This window comes from Acomys russatus, chromosome 32, assembly GCF_903995435.1.
Source record: "Acomys russatus chromosome 32, mAcoRus1.1, whole genome shotgun sequence".
NCBI classification, from domain to species: Eukaryota; Metazoa; Chordata; class Mammalia; order Rodentia; family Muridae; genus Acomys; species Acomys russatus.
Window position 1 is genome coordinate 23116905 of NC_067168.1, and position 20660 is coordinate 23137564.

The window sequence follows — 20660 nt, forward strand, 5'->3', positions numbered from 1 at the left end:
ACAGATAAATAAATAAATAATAACTATAATGATAAACAATAAGTATCAGGAAAATCGGGAACCATTGACCTTAGCAGGCTTTGGACCCTGTTTTTACCGGGCTGGGATCTGTTTTGGTTCTGTGCCTGGGTGGTCACTGACTCATGCCTTGCCTGGCATCCCTTCATAGAGCAGCTTGTGTGCGCTCGTTATTTGAGGTAGGTCAGTAATCTTGTCTGTCAGTTACTTCGGTGGAGCAATCTTGCCCTTAATTAGCCCGCAGGCTTTCCCACAGTGAAATTAAGTTTACAAAGCACGTAAGAGATGCCCAAACTCATCTCTCTGGCAAGTACCCATTTCAGAGTAAGTTTAAGCTTGTTAATGTACTTTATTCTGACTCATATCCTCAGGCATCTTGCTTTACATTGTAAGTCTGCCCTGGCGTAAGATGTTGTGTAAGTCTCAGCCTCACATGATTTTACTAGAGAATTCCATGGTGGGTAAACCCCACTGTTCAGAGGCTGCAGGAGAAGAGATGTGTCGGGAGAGGACTGAAGCATGCAGACGAGGCCTCACGGCCGAGGGGGACTAGCTTAGGCTCCATCTTGCTGGCGCATCTTTGCTTCTTAATCGTGGTGTTGTATAGCTGACATCTAAACTGACTCCTTTTCAAGAACATTCTAATAGGTGCTCTGTGCTTTATACGTGGTGCTTTTGTTGTTGTGACAGAGTCTCACTATGTAGCCTAGGTTGCATTAGAACTCTTGAAACCTAAGGTGGCTTTAAGCTCAAAGGAATTATCCTGCCTTCCAAGTGATGGCATTTCAGGCACGGGCCACCCTACTCAGCTCTGTGACACTGGATTAAAATAGTTTGTTCTTGAGCTCCTCAAGAGAGGATTTGGCTGCGCTTCATTGGCTCAAATTGTCTTCCATGTAGGTCAAGTATGTTTAGTCCAAGTGCCTGAAGTCTCACCTACCTAGAAGGATCCCTTAAGTCCAGAGTTCAAGATCAAACTGCAGTGTAGCACAACCCATATCAAAAAAAAAAGAAAGGTCTTTATGATTGACAGAAGTATGCCGTGGTTAGCATTGACTCAGGAAAATGAATTAAGCATTCAGAGTGTTTCCTCAGGGCTAATGCCAGTCTGCTAGAGAGGATGCAAGATGGGCTTGCTCTGTGGCTGTAGACGACTTTGGAGAGTGCTGGGTTTAGGACTGAATCCCTCTCTGCTGTCAGTAATGTCTCTGCAGCTGGCGTGTGAGGACTTCTGCAGGCGGACAGCCTTTCGGCTGTGAGTGCTTTGCTGGAGAATGACCAAGCACTCTGTTTTTGCAGCTCAGTGCTCTCTACGGTGGCTGAGCTCAGGCCCTTGTTCCATCACTTAATGTGCAGAAAAGGCTGGGGTAGAGCTCAGCCTGCTTTTGTCAAGCATTCACAAGGCCTTGGGCCTCCCTAGCACCACAACAAGTAAGTTAAACAAAACATGGGATATAAACTCTTCCAGAGTTTGTCCATAGCACCCAGTGCCCCCATGCCTCCTTTATTTTTTAAAAACAAAATAATTAAATGTATGTATGTATTTAGGGGTGGTGTGTGTTTGTGTGTGTGTGTGTGTGTGTGTGTGTGTGTGTGTGTGTGTTTGTGTGTGTGTGTGCGCGCGCGCGCGCGCCCGCACAAGAGATCTAGGAACTTGCACTTAAGTTGTGAGGCTGGCGTTCAAGCCATCTCATGTGCCCCTTCTGTGCTTTCTTTTGCAGGTTTGAATATCTTTTTAATTTTGATAACACCTTTGAGATTCATGATGACATAGAGGTACTGAAACGGATGGGAATGTCCTTTGGTCTGGAGTCAGGCAAATGCTCTCTGGAGGACCTGAAAATCGCAAAGTCACTGGTTCCAAAAGCTTTAGAAGGCTACATCACAGGTATTCTGGCTACACTAACACATGTCTGACTGAATGCCAAAGTCACTTGTTAACCCTTCTCACAGCATGCTGTGCTTTAGAGAATCTGTGCCAGCTTTGCCAGGTACTTTAGTTCTCTATACAATAAATTTCTGACCTTTTCCCCCAGGGATCAATAATTTTTAGAGGATTACAAACTTACTGAAAAAAATTGACTCAAGACTAGATGTACAGCGATGTATAATTCTGAGAGTTTACTTATGTAGACTCCTATAAAGCTTTAGTCAAAAGCTTGGGCTTTCTTGTTCTTGTTGTTGTTTGTAATTCTCTCTTCTAGGAAAACCTAGTCTATCCAAAAACTAACAAGCAAACAAAACCTCGTTTCACTCTAATGGAATGCTTTACTGTATTTATTAAGTAGAGCTGAATTCAGAGAGCAGACATTTCTTAATTGTCTATTGCTGTGATAAACACCATGACTTACAGAAGGAAGGGCTTAGAGTTACAGAGAGAGAGGAGCCATGAAGACAACAGAGCCATGTACTGGGGGTCATTGCATGCCCGCCATCCTATCTGTGTCGTTCCTGCATCTTTAGATGCAACTGTTCCCTTGAGTTTCTTCTTGCAGACAAGATTTTGCTGTTTTAGCCCAGCTTAGCCTCTAATCTTGACTTTCTTACCTCAGCCTCCCAAGGATTATAGGTATATCTCACACTCTAGGATTAAATTTATTTATTATCATTTGCTTTTTTATAGAGGCAAAACCAAATATGATAAGCTGCCTCATGACATTTATAAATAAAAGTATGTCCTTCTGGTTACCTCACTCTTAGCACAGGCTATCTTGGAACTCACTTTGTAGCCCAGGCTGGACTAGAACTTACAGTATCCTGTCTCAGTTTCCCTAGTGCTACCTGCCTGGAGTGGTTTTTCTGGAGTGATTTGATTTTCTTTAGCTTAACATTGTGTCTCTCAGATTCCTTTGTCTGATTTAATGTAGCTATAATACATATCTTTTTTCTTCTATATTAAATTTTGTTGTATGAATAGATCACAATTTATCTTATAAAGTTTTAGGGTATTTGTTTTCTTATTTTGTTTTTTCCAATTGTTATTCAAATACAGTGCTGCTTTGAAGATTCTATGGATGTGTCCTAGTACAATGTACAAACATACAGTTTGGAATTGTTGGGTCTGCATTGAGTGAGACTTTAGCTTTCTCAGATGATGCCAAATTTTTTCAGTTTGATTTTCTTTTCCCTGAAAAATAGAAGTAGTCTGCTTTCCCAGTCAGCTTTTGAATTAAGATTTAATTCTCATAAAATGAAACATCTATTTTTTAAAAAAATCTTATGTGGATGAGTATTTTATCTACATGTATGTCTGTGTACCACCTGCCCAAGGAGGTGAGAACAGAATGTCAGAATCCCTTGGAACTGGAGTTAGACAGTTGTGAACCACCAGGTGGATTCTGGGAATTGAACCTAGGTCTTCTGGAAGAATAACCAGTGCTTATAAGCTGTGACCTATCTCTCCAGCCCTGTAAATACCCATTTGTAAAAGTATGTAATTCAGTGGTACTTTACTATAGTCACAAAAGTATGCAACCGCCACCACTGTTTAATTACTGGACACTTTTTTCTATCATCTGTCTCTCTGTCCATCCGTCCATCCATCTATCAGCAAAATCTGGCTGGCCTAGAACTGACAGTAGAGACCAGGCTGATCTCAAACTTACAGATCGCCTTGCCTCTGCTTCCCAGAGAGTAAAGGTGTACACCTCTGTCCAGCTGAGAGTAAAGGTGTGCAGCTCTGTGTCCAGCTCTTGGACGTTATTATAACCATGAAAAGAAATTCATGCCATCAGCACTCCCTGTATCCAGTTCGCCGACCCACCCGCCTGTTCTTGGTGTTGTTGGATTTGCCAGCAATAGACATTGCATATAGATGGAAGTGAACATTATGTGGCCTTTTTGATGGCCACATGTGGCCACTTTGTATAGTATGTTTCCTGTACTCAGTAGTCATCCACACTAGCCCATGCCTTTGTATGAGGTAAGTACCTGGTTACACAAAACAAGAGTGTTTCAGTTTTGGGTGTTTTATTTGTTTTTGTTGTTTTTACCTTGAAGTCTTTGAATTTACCTAGTAAAGTTATTTGAGATATTGAACCCAAACCTAAACATGAGATTTCCTTATGTGTCATACACAATTGTACCCAGTTACTTTATAGGATATTTTAACATGGAATTTTATAATTTTTGGCATTTTGTCAGCGCTTAGGAATGTCAAATTTTGGAACATTTCAAATTTGAAATTTTTAGATTAGGGAGGCTCAATTTGTACAAATTCCTTTTGTTGGTTGGTTGGTTGGTTAGTTGGTTTGGTTTGGTTTTTCGAGACAAGGTTTCTTTGTGTAGTCTTGTCTGTCCTGGTCTTGCTTTGTAGACCAGCAATCCTCCTGCCTTTGCCTCCCAAGTGCTGGGATTAAAGGCATGTGCCAACACGCCCGGCGACACGAATTCCCCCCCCCCCCTTTGGTTTTCAAGACAGGGTTTCTCTGTGTAGCCTTGGCCATCCTGGACTCACTTTGTAGACCAGGCTGGCGTCGAACTCACAGCAATCCACCTGCCTCTGCCTCCCAAGTGCTGGGATTAAAGGCGTGCGCCACCACGCCCGGCTTACGAATTCCTTTTTATTGGCAAATATTTCATTTTATGGATGTATATTTTCATTCTTCATTAGTTGGTACATATATGGATTGTCTAGACTTTTGGGTTATTTTGAATGACGCTGCTTTTTAGCATTCTTTTGTAAGTATCTTATTTTTATAGGCTTTTTTTTTTTTCTTTTCAGTTTTGTTGGAGTGGAACTGTGTTGGGCCTTTATGAAAGGCCAAATGCTTTGGGTTTTTTTGTTATTTTTTTTCTGTACAGCCCTGACTGTCCTGGACTCCCTTTGTAGATCAGGCTGGCCTCAAACTCATAGAGATATCCTCCTGCCTCTGCCTCCTGAGTGCTGGGATCAAAGGCGTGTACCACCACACCCGGCTGCCCAGTGGTTTTTAAAGTGACTATACCATTTTACAATCCTATGAGGCTTTTTTGGGGCATTGGGGGGTGGTTGTTGGTTTTTGTATTTTTCTTTTTGGTTTTTTGAGACAGGGTTTCTCTGTGTAGCCTTGGCTGTCCTAGACTCACTTTGTAGACCAGCCTGGCCTCAAACTCAAAGCAATCTACCTGCCTCTGCCTCCTGAGTACTGAGATTAAAGGTGTGCGCCGCTGCTGCCGCCGCCACCACCACCACCTGAACTGTTTTTTTTTTTTAAACACTCTTCTCAATACCCTCCCCATCTGGTGATTGAATACATGGCTTTGTGCATAAATATACACTCTACCACCAAGTTACTTTTAGCCCTGTCCATCTTTATAATTTCACACTCTGGATGTGAAGTGGTAATTCACAGTGACTTTTATTTAATTTCCCTAATGACTTAGGGTTTTCTATCTTTTCGTGTATTTATTGGCTACTTGTATATTTTTCTTTTTAAGCATAAGACATAATTTCCTTTTTTAATAAATTGAAAAAGTATACTAAGTATAGTTAATAAAAAGAAATGGGCACTATAATTCATGTGTTTTTCACTAATTTGAAAATACTGTGGTTTTCCTAATTCCAACAATATTATCTATTCTGCAAAGGTAACTTGAACATTTAAAAGTATTTCTGGTTTTGGTTTCATCTAGAATTTTAATCACTTGTTTCGGTGGTTGTTGCTCCTCTTTCCCAGATGGGCTCTCACCGTTGTCTAGGCTGGAGCTGACCTCCTGGGCTCAGGTGACCCTGCTGTCAGGGCCTGCAGACTAGCTGAGACCACAGGCTCACACCACTGTACATCTCTTTAACAGAGTTTTAATATTAGTTGTAAGGTGTATACAATCAAATATCAGCAAAAAGGTAGTTCACTTTAGCTGTTTGCTCACAAGTTTGTTGACTGTGATTTTTCTGTTATGCTTCATGTATTAAGTTGGTACCATTTGCCTTCTGCGAGTGTGACCGCTGTTCCCTCTTGCACCTTGGCTGATCTGTCCCATTTATGCACTGGTCCTTGGTCCCTCGCTGCATGTTCCTGGCACAGATCTTGCTGTTTCATTAGTGGCCTCGTCGGACTGGAAGTCCAGCAGTGTCTGAATGAAAGGGCTTACTCAGGAAATCAGAGAGCGTGTTCTCACTTATTCCCAGTGGAAAGGCTCAGGGTGATTAGCAGCTCGGGGGTTTGATCTCTTCATGACCTCATCTGCCGACTGGGCTACAGATTTTCTTGTCAGTTCAAAGGGACATGTGGCTTTAGTATGGAACTGAGGGAAGGAGTGGCTCTTGGACAGGAGTGTGAGAACCAGGGTGCAGAGCCCGTAATAATGTGATGGAAACGTGGGCTTTCCAAATCCATTGTAGAGAGGAATATAATCTGCAGTGTTCACAACTGAATAGCTGTGACCCAGCAGAAAGCTGTATACTAATTCATATTCAGCACAGGATTCCAGCTTTAATTTCATCTTCTTGTTCAGACTTGTTCTTATTAAATGTATTCACAATCTGCTATTCTTCTTAGAATTGAACTTTTTTTTTTTTCACGCTGCCTTAGCCTGTGAAAGAAAAAGGCTCACAAGGCCAGTCTAAAATTAATGTAGTCATTTCGTTTCCTCAGTCCTACATGGGAACAGTCTCTCAAGTGGCAGAATTCTAACCTTTATACACATAGCTCCATAGTTTTGTACAGTAATTACAAAAATAGTACAATACAGGGGCTTCACAAGCCTGACTGCTTGAGTTTCATCCCCAAAACCCACATAAATTCCATACGTGGTAGTGTGTGTCTTTATCTCAGAATTCCTGCAGGGAGATGAGGAGGTAGAGACAGAACTAGCCAGAAGCTGGCAGGGCAACTACCCTGGGAGTATGCAGTGCAGCAACAGAAACAAGACCCTGCCTCAACAAGCTGGAAGGCAAGAACCAACTCCCAAAAGCACACCATGGCAGGCACATACCCACGCTCACACATATACATGCACACACACAAACGCTCCGGCTGACAAGATGGTTTGGTGGGTAAAATGTTTGCTGCCAAGGCTGATGGCCTGAGTTTGATCCCCAATACGTACACGTGCAAAGGAGAAAGCCAACTGCTTAAAGTTGTCCTCTGATTTCCACACTCATGTGCACAGCAACATACATACACAGATCTGAAAATAATAAAATAAATAAATGTAAATTAAAAAATACAGTAAAAGCTTATTTGACCAAAGTATATTTTCTGAGTATGTATTGGGCTTTTTGCCTTATTATTTTTTAAGATTTTATGTATGACTGCTCTATCTGCATGTGCACCTTCAGGGCAGAAGAGGGCATCAGATTCTAGTATAGATGGGTGTGAGCAGCTATAGAGTTGCTGGGAATTGAACTCAGGACCTAGAAGAACAGACAGCGCTCTAATCCACCTAGCCATCTCTCCAGCCCGGGCTTTTTTTTTTTTTTTTTAATTTAAAGAGATAGGGTTTCTCTGTGTAGCCCTGGCTATCCTAGGACTAGCTCTGTAGATTTGGCTGGCCTCAAACTCAGAGATCTTCTTGCCTCTGCCTCCCCAAGTGCTGGGATTACAGGTGTGCTCTACCACCACCGCACCTAGCAAAAGCATGGTCTTTTAAAATAAGGACTGTTAAATGACACTGGGGTGTGGGGTGAGGGGAGCATAGGTCATTGATGAACAGTGGTATTGAGTTCGTTAAAAAGACAGTACCCCAGGGTAGGAAGTTGGTTCAGTTGCTAATATGTGATGATGTACACTTAATATCCAGTGCTAGGGAGGCAGGTGAGAGGATCCCAGGGGCTTTCTGGCCTACTGACCTAGCCTAAGTCTCAGTGAGAGATCCTGTCTAAGAAACATCTGCACACATGTGCACACATCATGCATGTACACAAAGTGAGAGGCTGCAGTAGAGGTAACGAGTCTGTCCATCTGCCTGATTCATAAACTATGTCTTCTTCTTTGCTAAAGTATTTCTGATTTTTTTTTCTTCTTTTTCTGGGGGTAAGGGGGCTTCGAGACAGGGTTTCTCCGTGTAGCCTTGCCTGTCCTGGACTTGCTTTGTAGACCAGGCTGGCCTCTTCCTCACAGAGTGCTGGCTGGCATTAAAGGCATGTGCTACTATGTCCGGCTATATTTCTGATTTTTCATGTGTCATCCCAACCCTGGCTTTGGCTGTTAACATCACAATTTTGGTGTTTTGTGGTGCAGACAACAGATGTCCAAGATGTCTACATTCTGACCACTGTTCCCAGGAAGCTACTCCGTCAGGTCTTACAGAAAGCTAGATAGAGACAACCCAGTCGTTAAGAGCACATACTTCTCCTTAGTTCATATTAGGCTCTGGCTCCAGGGAACTCCAACACTTCTTTCCATTGGCATCTGCTTTCAAACACCCCCCACCGCACTCACTCCTTCACACACACACACACACACACACGCTTTAAGGAAATGTCTTGAAAGAAAAGCATTGGAGAAAAAGGGACCAGTGGTGGTTTTACTCTGAATTCTTTATTCTTGAGGTCTGTCTTCCTATTTTTTTCATTCTTGTTCAAGAATTTATTTGTGACTCCTCCCCCCAAATAAAAGATGAAGACCACCAAAGTTCTTCACAGGGCAGGAGAGGTGTCCACCATTTATCACTAAGACATATAGCCTGGGCTAGAGAGATGCCTCAGAGGTTAAGAGCACTGACTGCTCTTCCAAAGGTCCTGAGTTCAATTCCCAGCAACCACATGGTGGCTCACAACCATTTATAATGAGATCTGGTGCCGCCTTCTGGCCTGCAGGTATACACCTGCAGATAGAACACTATATACCCGATAAGTAAATCTTTTTAAAAAATAAAAAAGGATATATAACCCATGCTTACTTCAAACCACAGCAGAACAGCCACAGAGTTCAGAGCCTACATTTTCTCTATTTTTAAAAATATATTTTATCTTGCAGATATCTCTACAGGACCTTCTTGGTTAAATCATGGACTGCTTTTGAACTCTAGCCAATCGGTTTCAAATTTGGACCTGACCACTGGTGCCACTGCACCCCAATCAAGGTATGTATTTTTTTTTTCAAGGTGAGAAAAGCAAACCACAGAAAGCTGACTGTGCTGGGGAGAGCCAGGGCTGCTGTTGCTGCTGCAGTGGGTGGATCAGATTTATTCCTGTCTTGTGCAAAAAGAAGTGTCTACACTGCATTAATGAACCTGTGTGTTTTTAACTTACTTGCTAGTGTAAACCAAGGGTTGTGCTTGGATGCTGAAGTGGCCTTAGCAACTGGGCAGTTCCTTGCCCCAAACAGTCACCAGTCCAGCAGTGCGGCCTCTCACTGCTCAGAGTCCCGCGGCGAGACCCCCTGTTCCTTCAACGAGGAAGATGAGGAAGATGAGGAGGAGGATTCCTCTTCCCCAGAATAAAGACAGGAGAGAACTCGTGTTTTAATACCTGATGCTCATGTGTGTCTTTAGTGTGAGCTCTTGTGTTTTGAAATGATTGCTTCAGTCTTTGCCTTTGTTTGCATTTGTGTTTAGTGAAAACTAGAGAAACACAAGCAGCAAATTTTATGAAGGCCGAGATGATTGAAATGGAAGTTAACATAGCGTGAAGGAAACCTGAGCAGTAGGGCACGTCGCGAACAAAGCATGCTTTCTGAAGAAACGGAGGGGCAGCAACCCATGAAAAACAGATGTGAAGAAAGTTCATTTGTTTTCAGGGAGGTAGGACTTTAAAGACCCCTCAGTGTGTGAGCATTTAGACTTGAGATTGCTGCAAGGAACAGTGTGCAGTGTTGATTGTTTCCTCCCTCACTGGGCTATCTTTTATAGGCACAAATGAACTTGAAAGTCCCATTGGGTGTGCAGTGAGGGATCTAGATTGCAGTCCTTGCAGCCTGAGGAGCACAGGTGAACTGCTGAGCTAGTTGAAGTCTAGCTGAGGTGCTTTGTGCATCTGCTGCCTTAGCTTCTAGAAGGGAGCAAGTGCTAACTTTTAAGTACCTAGGTGACATTTGGAATAATTGACAGTAAACTGAAGTGACCACGTGTAATGTGTCGGTGCAGAGGAGTTACTAGGGCTACTTCTGGAAGCCACATAGAATAGCATTTCCATGTGCATTAAAACCTTCGCCAGCACTGCCTTTTTGCCAGCATTCTAGATTCGGAGTTTTACTGAGAAGGAAACTGTGCTTATAGTTTTAATCAAAGCTATGCAGCCTTTTAATTTAGAGTGAAACAAAGCCGCAAATTCCTTTGACCAAATTGCTTGTCGATAGCTGTCTGCAGTACTGTATGAATATAACCATGTGCAATTTGTGAAACTGAACCAAATGTCATCACTTTATTTCAAGAATATGGGCATCATTGTTCTCCTGTACATGTTACCTTGTTCATATTTTAATTATCAAAATGACCTTATCAGATTTATTTCTGGGTAAATTGCATTTCAAACTAACTCAATATTCAGTGTTTTTGTTAAAACTCCAGTTGGCTGCATCCATGCTAGCATGGCATATCATATGTGATTTCAAAGCCAAAGATGCCATGAGAATTCTGCAGTATGTCTGTGACTTGTGCTCCTGAGACATCCACTGCCAAGCCAAGCTCAACGCACTAACACATTAAGGCCTTGAAAGGGAGCAAAGAATGAGAGGAGAGTCGATTCTGAAGCCAGCTGAAGTCACAGGTGTTTGTCCTTAGCCTGTGTATCTGGTGTCTGTGAGCTCTTCAACAAGTTCAGTCCAAGCTCATGCTCTTTTCAGTCCTGTGAGGGAAGTACAGGTTCTGTCCCATGATGCCTTTCTGAAGCTGGAGGCGAAAGCATTGGCTGGATTAAACATGTTATGAGGCCATCAACAGTGATAAATATGAGCGTGTGGCCGTGGCTTAGGTTTGATAGGGAACCCGTTCTACCTGAAGGAAACTGTAGTGCAAGCCCAGAGTGTTCAAGGGGCACAAAGGTCCTGGCAGGTTTCAGAGTTTTGTGTTGGCATGAGTTCTGGAATACATCTTGGGCTGTCAGAGCAACACAATCCAGAACGCAGCAGCAGAGGCTATAGGTTAGTTAGCACTACTGGTTCTGTCTATTTTTCCTTAAGGGAGACTAGTAAGAACTGGAGGTCGAGGGCCACAGATGTTTTCTAGTCTTCAAAACACTGATCGACTGGTCCTAAGATGTTTCAGAACTTAAGGCAAATGCATGCGCTCCATCCCTTCCTTTTACCAGACTGCAAACTCCTTGCAAGAGTTCTTAAGGAACTGTTTCCCTTTCCCTGCGTCCTGCTGCTGTGCGCTTCACACTGACAGAACTTGGGCTTTAAGCAGGCAGTCATGTTGGGCACATTGTTTTCCACTAACCCCAGCATTTGGGACATGGAGGCAGGAAAGTTAGGTCTTGAAAGTCAGCCTCAGCTACATGGTTCAAGGCTAGCCCTGGGCTACATGAGGCCCTGTCTGGGGTAGAGGGAGCCAATCAAAGACTCAGCCTTTGTGTGCCCCACCTCTGGACATCCTTGCTATCACTGTGCCATGCTGTCAAGCAAGCTATGATGTACCGCTAAGGACATCTCAAAACTAGTGATAACACAATACTTACAGGCAAAAGGGTCACTGGTGGCTTGAAGCCAGCCAGGGCCACATAAGGAGCTCATACCCCCCATCCCCAAAAAGGGGGAGGAGGTGGGGAAGGGCCTAAAATGAGATGTTGAAAAAGATGAACTCAGGTCTTCTTTATCTCCCCTAAACATACTGCTCTGAGTCCAACAACATGAATCATAATTTAACGCAGGAACCGAAATGGAAGGGAAAGAGTTAAACTGTGGCCCTACCATCTGGGTTTCTCTGTGGGAGAGGTACCTAGGTTCCTTGTCCACAGCATTATCCACCCCAGAGGTGCTGGCCACACTGCTCAATGAGGAGTTCAAGAGGCTTTCCCCTCTTGACGGTCAGTCTGTTATTTCTCAAGTGTGTAGCACCATTGTCAGTCAGTTGTCACTCTCTGATCACTTGTGCAGTAGGTCCTCAGTGCTTAGCAGGCTTCCCTTCATCCATAGCCACTGGAAGTCTGTTTGGTGTTTGCATTTATTGTGCCTTACATGGGAAGGAAGGGACTCAGCCAAATCTCTCCTCCCTCTAAAAAGAACCCCAGAAAACAGGCTGGTGGCTGTGACATTTGTATCTTACTTATTTGATTCTTTTAAAGAAGCAATGGGGAGAAAAATCTGTCACTTGTTTTTGCTTGTTTGTTTTAGCAGAATGAATGAAGATAATAATTCCTCCTCTTAGCAACAATTATACTTGAAGCGGTAGCAGCACTCCACCACTTTTAGTGCCCAGACCTGCGCTCACAAAGAAAGTGCCCTGGCAGATGATCCAGATGAAGAAGTGGCCCCTGTATCCACACACATATTCCTAACCCTGGTGTTTCTAAATCTAAACCAATATCTTAATTCCGAGACACTCTGAACACAGACAGACAGACAGAATAAGCAGATGACAGGAATGGCCTCAGCTGTTTATGCTGTGACCACGCCCAGAGTAGGAAATCTGCTGTTTTATAAGCTCACTTCCCAAACAAAATGGGTTGTCCTTATTCATTAAAGCTGTGACAGAAGGCCTTACAGTTTTGTTCCTTTAGTGGTAAGCATGAGGCAGGCTTTGTTTTGGGGGGAGGGTGTTAAAGTACCAAACTTAGCTGAAGTACCTGAAAGCCTGGCGAGGACTGCAGCAAACCCATGACGTTCTCAGTCAGCCTCATTACCTTGAGCTCACCCTGCGCTGCAGGCCAGCGATCTGAGATGGAGAATTCATGTGTTAAGTCGTCAGTATAGAAAGATCTAGTTTGTAAATTGAACACAGGGAAGATGATCCCCATGCTGCATACGTGCTGTCTGGTGAAATGCAGACTAGATTCCTAAGAATCAGCTTCCCAGGGGGGGCTCCCTATTTTTATACACCTCAGGCAATGCCTCCATACACTAGTGCTCATTGGTACATAGTTTTTAAAGACCACCACACATGCCAGGAGCCTGCAGCTCATCACCTAAATGATCCTCAGAAACGTGCCTTCCAGCTCACTAATTCAACTCACCTATGTTCTATTCACCTGAACTTGAGCCAAACACTTGTCACTCAAAGGGGAGAGCCTAATGTGAAGATTCTTCAGTTTTGTTTTAATTGCTAAAAAGTCTTTATAAATTATGACAAGCCTCAGGAAGTAGCCTCTTACATATTAGCAAAATACCTGAAAAGCTACTTAGCTTGATAGTTAGCTTATAGGACCCAGTTTTCCCACATACATCTTTGTTCACAAATATGCTAAGGGAAAAAAATTAGCACAGAAAACTTTGCCTTTTCATCTGTGTCTTGGGAGCCCCGACAGGTACAACCACTAATCTGGTAGGTGGCCATCTCTCGTGGCGTCAAGAGGAAAGCTACTCATTCATACCATCTGTTCTGTACAGTTCTTTCAGAAAAGACAAGAGCTTGGATTATTCTTACGTAGAAAAACCCTGTAGACCCAGTGCTTTGGCCCTTTTCATCCTAGCAGAGTGGACCTTGGTCCTCCCTGCTTCAAAAGCCACTGTAGCTTCTTTCCTCACAATCTCTCAAAAAGGTGAGAACATTGTGTGGGACTTTCTCAGAGGTGGGACGTATGCAGAGCTCCTGGCCCAGCAGCCCTTAGCCTCTGTAGAGTGTGCTCAGCAGCCCCGCTTGCCACTTCCCTCAGGCCACCATTGCCTATTGCAAAGCATGCCTTCTCCCAGGCCCAATCCAGACAGCTCCAGGCTTGCCACTAAGTGCCAAAAATCTGAAATGTCCAAGGGAATCTCTTCTCCCAAGCCCTACCAAGTTGTGTCAGCTTGGGGCCTCTCAGGACTCCAGGTGGATATGGTCACAGTCACAAGAAACTCTCTTCAGGCAAGGGCCTGTCCACTCTGCATGTTGGTAGGGGTGTGAGAGGTGGGGTTGCCACTGGCCACAGTGGCTTGTAACCAACCAATTTTGACTTCAGAAGCTGTCCCTTTGCCATGCTTGACTTCAGACTCAGGTTACTCCACCTCAGACAGACATCATCTGAATACAAAAGCTGGGCTAGTTTTGTATGTTCAGAATCTTCTGGATTTTTTCCCCTTCATTCTGAAGTGTCTTCCATGATCCAGCTGCTTCTCTATGAAAGTGGCTTCTTTACAGGTTGCTATTCTGTTTTTCCCAGTAGTACTAGGACAGCGCCCTGAGCAATGGGACCAGCCCTGCACCTGCTCTGGCTGCTCAGGAGGCCTGAGTTCTGGGGACCCCCATCAGTGCTGTGAAGGGCCAAGGTGCCCCGTTTACCATACCACACTTGACCTTGGACAGAAGAGAGGAGGCTATTGGCCTAAGTCACCAGGTGGCTCGCTTTCCATTTGGAGATGCTTTGCTTTGCTTGTGTGCTGCTAGCTGCTGTCTCCAGAAGTGTTACTTCGCTCTTTCTGCATGAAGCAGACACTGGTCTCACACACTAAGCCTCCTAAGCGAGGTAAGGGAAAATGCAAACCACATCTCACCTGCATCTTAAGAGAGTTTCCTTCCTAGACTGAAGTACATAGGCTAATATATTATTTTGTAGTATCTCAGACTTTGCATAAATACTATTATTTTTGTATGGGATTTTTTATAGAAGAGCTATTTCTGTATACTTATTTGTTTTTTTGAAATGCCTTCCAGTAGGTAACCGACAAGTCTTAAGCAGTGTTCCACTAAGGGTGGCTCAGGGACCACCTTACCCAGAATAGACAGGGAGTTTAACTTTATCACTCCCTGCACTCCAGACAAGCTCAGGGTGTGCCTAGGAAGCAGTAGTTTTAATAAGCTCTGAGAGATTTTTTTCATCAACCCAAACACCTTTGTCCATGCTGTAAAAGAAGAAAACATCTGAAATGAACATGTTAAACTTGAGACAAATTGTATCATACTATTCTGTGATTTAAGATACAGAAAAAAAATAAATAATTTAAAATAATGTTGGTGTCATCATTAATGGCTGCTGGCAATGGATGTTGTAGGGCTCTCTCTGCCTCCCACTGTTTAGGGCTGAGGTCGTCATTCAGCCAGTGAGGAAGTACACAACCCTCCTTTGCCCTAGTTCTGAGTCTCCGAAGGGCTACCCCCAACATCAACGTAATCTATGGGATTGGCAGAGGCCTCTGGTAACAGTGTCAGTAGGCCACCCGGCTTCCCAGGGCCTTCCCGGGGTGTATGGCCCACAAAGGATGGCAGGCACCTCTGCCACCTAGGAAGAGTTCTAAGTTCAATTCATGAATTCAAAGGCTGCGTTGAAGGCAGCATAAAGAACTACCTTTAAGATCCTAGGAACGATGCCCTCGTCTCCCCCCATACTACCAGCATTAGAAAAACACAGTAGGCACTGTTGTCCTTGAGCTTCAAGTGTAATATTTGGCCTCAGGACCACCTCAGCATTTCTTCCAATGCAGCTCTCACCTTTCCAGGGAGGAGATGGTCAGGTGACATGTGTCTCAGCAAGCTGCACACAGGACAGGAGGTGGGGCACTTAAAGGATCACAGCATGCCAGCAGGTTTTTAAAAGAACTCAGTGGGGCTGGAGAGCACAGGCTGAGAGCCAGGACAATCATGTGTCAAGTTGACAAAAACAAACATTTCTTTTTGCTTGTGGAGCAGTGAAGGGCCATTCCACACAAAGGGGACCAACCACGGGGACGAGAATGACAGTTTTTTACTTCGACACCTGCAAACTATTTTTTAAAAAACCAAGCTGAGAATCGTGATGCATTCCTATACTCCTGGGATTCAAGAGTTTACGATAGGAAAAAAGATCTTGAGTTCAAAACTGGATTATATGATACCTCTCTCAAAAAGGGAGGGAGGGGAGGAGGGAGGACAACCCAAGGCTTGTTGAAAGAATAAAGGCATATGAAGATGCCTGTCATGAGGTGATATTGCTCAGAGGGTGGTCAGCACACCCGTCCCCTTTCCCAGCCCAAACAGGCAGGCAAACGGTAATCTGGCCAGCAGCTTTCGTTATGGCTGGCAGCACAGCAGACAAGGCAAGCAGCTGAAAAGCTCAGGGCTTTGGTGCCATCCGCTGAGTTCCAAATGGACACAGAGTACGCCATCGCTGTGGGCAGCACAAGCTTCAGGCTTCTGAGCAGTTTTTCAGGGGGCATTTCTGTATATCCCCACTTGAGGGTCACTACCATGAGCGCGGCTGGGACCTCTCTGCTGGGCTGGTGCCAAGGAACTTGTCTCTGTGCCGATTGTGCAGGCAGAAGGCAAGCCTGGCCAGAGAAATAAGCGTGCCTAGACAGGGTTTCCCCTTATTTTCTCCTTACCCCAAATCCTTCCCGAAAGGTTTCTCAAAGGCTGGAGGGCAAAAGCCTAAGCAAATCAGGGCTGGGCTTGGGCCAAGGAGGCAGGTGCTTCCTGGGACAGGCTGGGACAACTCAGTCATTGAGGCAAAGGAGACAAGGGGCAGAAGGGGAAAGCCTGAGCGGGTAAGTGCTATGGACAGACAGACACGGGAAAGCAGGGTGGCACAGTAGACTTTGGGGACAGCAGCTTACCAGTTGGAAGCCAGTGCTGCTGGGCTTCAGATCCTGAGGGAAGGCTGGCACTTCTGTCAAGATGAAGACTCCAGCATCCTTGGCAGCCCTTGCTGGGAGCAGTCTGCTGTTTATCAGGCCCCATTCACAAGACTCAACAAATACCTACAGCTGCTGTGATTTCCTGGTTGTTAAAGCATTGTTGTCTAAGCCCATGGATTAGCAAAACCGGTCATTAATGTAGCAGAAGACCTGAGGTTAGTTACCACTTGACATCGCTTAAAAACTGTTTATAGTATTCCAATTCCCATACCACAATCTTTTTTTTTCCCCCTTGTTTTTTCAAGACAGGGTTTCTCTGTGTAGCCTTGGCTGTCCTGAACTCACTTTTGTAGACCAGGCTGGCCTCGAACTCACAGAGATCTGCCTGCCTCTGCCTCCCGAGTGCTGGGATTAAAGGCAGGTGGCCCCTTGCCCAGCATGGTCATATATTTCAACTGGACATGGCACACATACACCTGCAGTGGGGAAACTGAGGGAGGATGGAACAAGAGAACTTAAAGTTTAAGGCCATTCTCAGTTACAGAGCAGTTCTGAGCCATGCTGGGCGAAATAAGGAACACTGCTCAAATCATTTCTTTTTTCCTATAGCTTGTCACGTTGTGTAACAGTGTTAAGATATTTGTTTCTTGGTAATCCGCATCTGTTTGTGTGTAGGTTACTGTGTGTGGATAGAACTAAGTTCTCACATGTGCTAGCCAAGTGCCCTATGATTAAGCTACAACCTTGTCTGTATGTGATATTTGTGTGTACTTGAGCACCAATACATGCACGGAGGCCAGAGGGCAATAACAGAGTCAGTTTTTTCTTTCTGCCTTCACATAGAACTGAACAGGCCTGAACTCAGTCCTCTGGGCTGGAGTGGTAAGTACCTTTACCTGTGGAGCCATCTCACTGCCCTTCAACTTTAGTTTTTTGAGACTGGTTGCTCAGCAAGCACTTGGAACCTTCCTGTCTCATTTTCCCTTGCCCTACCACTGGGTTAAGAGACACATGCCACCAGTCTGGGCCTTGTTTGTCTGGTTTGGTTTTCGGAAACAGGGTTTCTCTTGTAGTCCTGGCTGTTCTGGAACTCGCTCTGTAGATCAGGCTGGCCTCAAACTCAAGAGATCCACCTGCCTCTACCTCCCAAGTGCTGGGATTAAAGGTGTGTTGCCACTACTCAGCAAGATTTAAATGTGTTCTGTTTGCATGTATGCACGTACACCCCATGTGTGCTTAGTGTGCACAGAAGTCAGAATGAGGGTGGAACCATAATTATGGATGGTTGTGAGCCACCATGCAGGTGCTGGGAATCAAACTCAGGCCCTCGGCAAGAGTAACAAGCACTCTTAACCACTGAGCCACCTCTCTAGCCCTGCACTGAGCATGTGTGCGTGCTGGGCATCCTAACTCAGACCGCCATACTTGTGCAGCAGGCACTTTACCCAGAGAGCTCCAAAACTTTTAAGAAGAAATCACTCTTAGTAGAGGAATAGTTGGGTTTTGCACTCTCCTGGTGGAGTCCTGTCCTGTGTCACAGTTACCTTGTGGTGCTTGGGGACTTCCTAAGAACTTGGCTCTCTGTGGCGGGAGCACATGGAAGTAGAGGGAAAGATTAATGGCTGCTTCCCAGCCACACTCACCCCTCAGCTGTTTTCTGCTTCGGGGAATCTTTATTTCTTGGGCCTTAAATGTTCAAGGAGAAAAGCATAGAAAGTTGTAGGAGTGTGGCATTTGCCTTGTGCTAGAAGTGACAAGCTCGGAGTAGCAATAAAATGAGCCGATCCAAGGAGAGGAAGTGAGCTCTTGGGAAGGCCAGGGCCCAGTCTGAGGTACACGCCCAGCACACCCCGTGTTATCCTTCCTTCCTGGGCCCCTTTGCACATTGCACCTTCCCCCTCCCCTAGATTGGTTACGCTTGTAGCCATAGAGACCTGGAAAATATGAGGGCACCTGTCCATGTGTCTCAGATACTAAACAAATGCTTCACCCTACCCCACGCTCACTCCAGTACCAGACAGCTCCAACCACAATCCACTGTGACCTTCCATACCTGGGTGTGGGCAGCTGGGAAGAATACTGGCCGATGGGTACAGCAAGGAAAATCTCACACCTTTCATCACAGCACTTTAGGGGTGAGGGGGAGAGGGAGGCAGAGAACACTCTGTGAGTTCGAGGCCAGCCTGGTCTGGAGTAAGTTCCAGGACAGCCAGGGCTACACAGAGAAACCCTGTCTCAAAAACAAAACAAAACAAAACATAAACTTACAAAAATCTAGATGCTTCAGCCATGAGCAGGTAAAGACAGCATCAACATGTGCTTTGTGCAGCTGTCTTCTTCAGCACCTTCCCGGACACTTGAGCAGGAGAGGGACATACAGAGAGCGAGACTATGGCAGGGTCTTAGGTCCAGGCCCTTGCAAGGGGCGGCTCTGTACTCAGGTTCCAGATGTGACCAGTCCTTCAGTGCTAGTCTCAGACGTCTCAAGACTTGAAGGTCTGGGTCTTAGATGACAGCCATTCATGGCTCCAGGTGCCCAATGCGGAGGCTTATAGCTGGTGTTGACACTGGTGGCCTGGTATTTAGCAGCTTGTGAATTCCTTAGCTCCAAGCAGCAGCTAGGAATAGTAGCTGAGAGTTAGGTAGCATTCCAGTTCCCAAGCCTCAGGAAGGCTGAGGCCCTTCAAGGCCTGGCAGCTCCCAGGAACCTCTCCAGGCCTGCAGTCTTCATCGCCTCTGGCTGCCCTGCTGTGCCCTCTTATTCTCCCGTTCTTCACGCTACCTTTCCTCTTTCCTGCTTCTGCCTCCAAGCTACTCGGGGACACCATGGCTGTCCCTAGGCAACTATTGCCTGTTCCTTTCCTGTTACCAAAGCAGCTTGGTCTCCTTACTGTAAAAGCCACAGAAGGCAAGTATGGCCGTTTGAGATGGCTCCAGTAGTCTTAGGTGTTAGGACATCTGGTCGCCAGTAGGCGGTGATTGGAGGCTTAGGAGGTGTGGTCTTGTTGGAGAAAGTAGTCACTGGAGGTGGACTTTGAGGGCCACTCCTAGTTCTCTCTGCTTCATGCTTGAGGTTCAAGACTGTGAGCTCCTGCTGCCATGCTTGTTACTTCCCTGCTGTGATGGGACTCTTCAACCTCTGGAACCATAGGCTCTTCCTTCTGTGAGTTGCCTTGGTCATGTTATCACAACAGTAGAAAGGTACACTGGAGAGATGACTCAGCAGCTAAGGGCATCTGTTGCTCTTACAGAGGATCCAAGTTCAGTTCCCCCAGCAGATGGTGGCCTACAAACATCTCCAACTCCAGTTCTAGACCTGACACCCCCTTCTGACCAGGCTCACACATGGTACACATACATAGACATTGAAGTATCTAAAACAGCAAGAGACCAGTAGAGAGAATGAAATTTAAACGGTTGGCTTTTGGTTTTGTTCCTGAATAACCCCGTTAATCAAAATAAACAGCCAGGGCGTGTGTAATAGTAATCACTGGCCCTAAACATGGAACCCCATTCCGTAAACTATTCCTGAAGACCCAAAGCCACATAGCTCTGTCCAGGGCCAGAGGCTCAAACCTGGTACATGTTTCCAGATAGGCCAGGAATAAATTAAAGCAGCCCCCTGTCTCCTCTAGGGCAGCCCTCAGACCTAGAAAGAGTATGTAAAACCTAAATTTTACACAGACTAGCCCAAGTCAGAGAGTAGTCTTTGATCTGGCATTTGGTCCGGGCCTATTACATCTTCCTCTGCAAGGACCAACTTCTGCCTCCCATGGTCTCAGGACAATCTGACACGCCTGCTTCCATTCCACACTCCTTCCAGGGCTAGACAATTATGCCTCTGAACAAATCCAGACCTAGCTGGCTGGTAAAAGTCAAATGTTACATGTTCTTATGAGGATCCTTTGGTCACTCTAAGGCCACAGTCTGTGAGGACAGATTTACACGGTCAGTCCCTTTATGAATTTTTCCTTAAGCACTTGTCTTGACTCGAGTAAATTTTGATTGTTTTTAAAATGCAAGTTTATCTTGTCACTTCTAACAGTAGCCAAAACCTAGGCCACGCATGGACTGTTGTTCCAGGCACTATGTGTGGCT

The 20660-nt window shown here is 45.1% G+C and overlaps 1 protein-coding gene across 9 annotated transcripts in view; it reads left to right on the plus strand.

Annotated features, from left to right (window-relative positions):
• Tfdp2 (transcription factor Dp-2) overlaps nucleotides 1–9600 on the plus strand; it is a 124519-nt gene extending 114919 nt beyond the window's left edge. For 5 of the 9 annotated variants that reach the window (XM_051140666.1, XM_051140669.1, XM_051140667.1 and 2 more), the window contains 3 exons: nucleotides 1740–1906; nucleotides 8919–9024; nucleotides 9201–9599. In XM_051140666.1, coding sequence (XP_050996623.1) covers nucleotides 1740–1906; nucleotides 8919–9024; nucleotides 9201–9384 — 457 coding nt within the window. In that variant the 3' untranslated portion in view covers nucleotides 9385–9599. Of the gene's footprint in view, nucleotides 1–1739; nucleotides 1907–8918; nucleotides 9025–9200 lie in introns of all 9 variants that reach the window. The other 4 variants (XM_051140660.1, XM_051140661.1, XM_051140663.1 and 1 more) reach the window with 1 other exon arrangement.
• Nucleotides 9601–20660: the final 11060 nt, after the last annotated feature.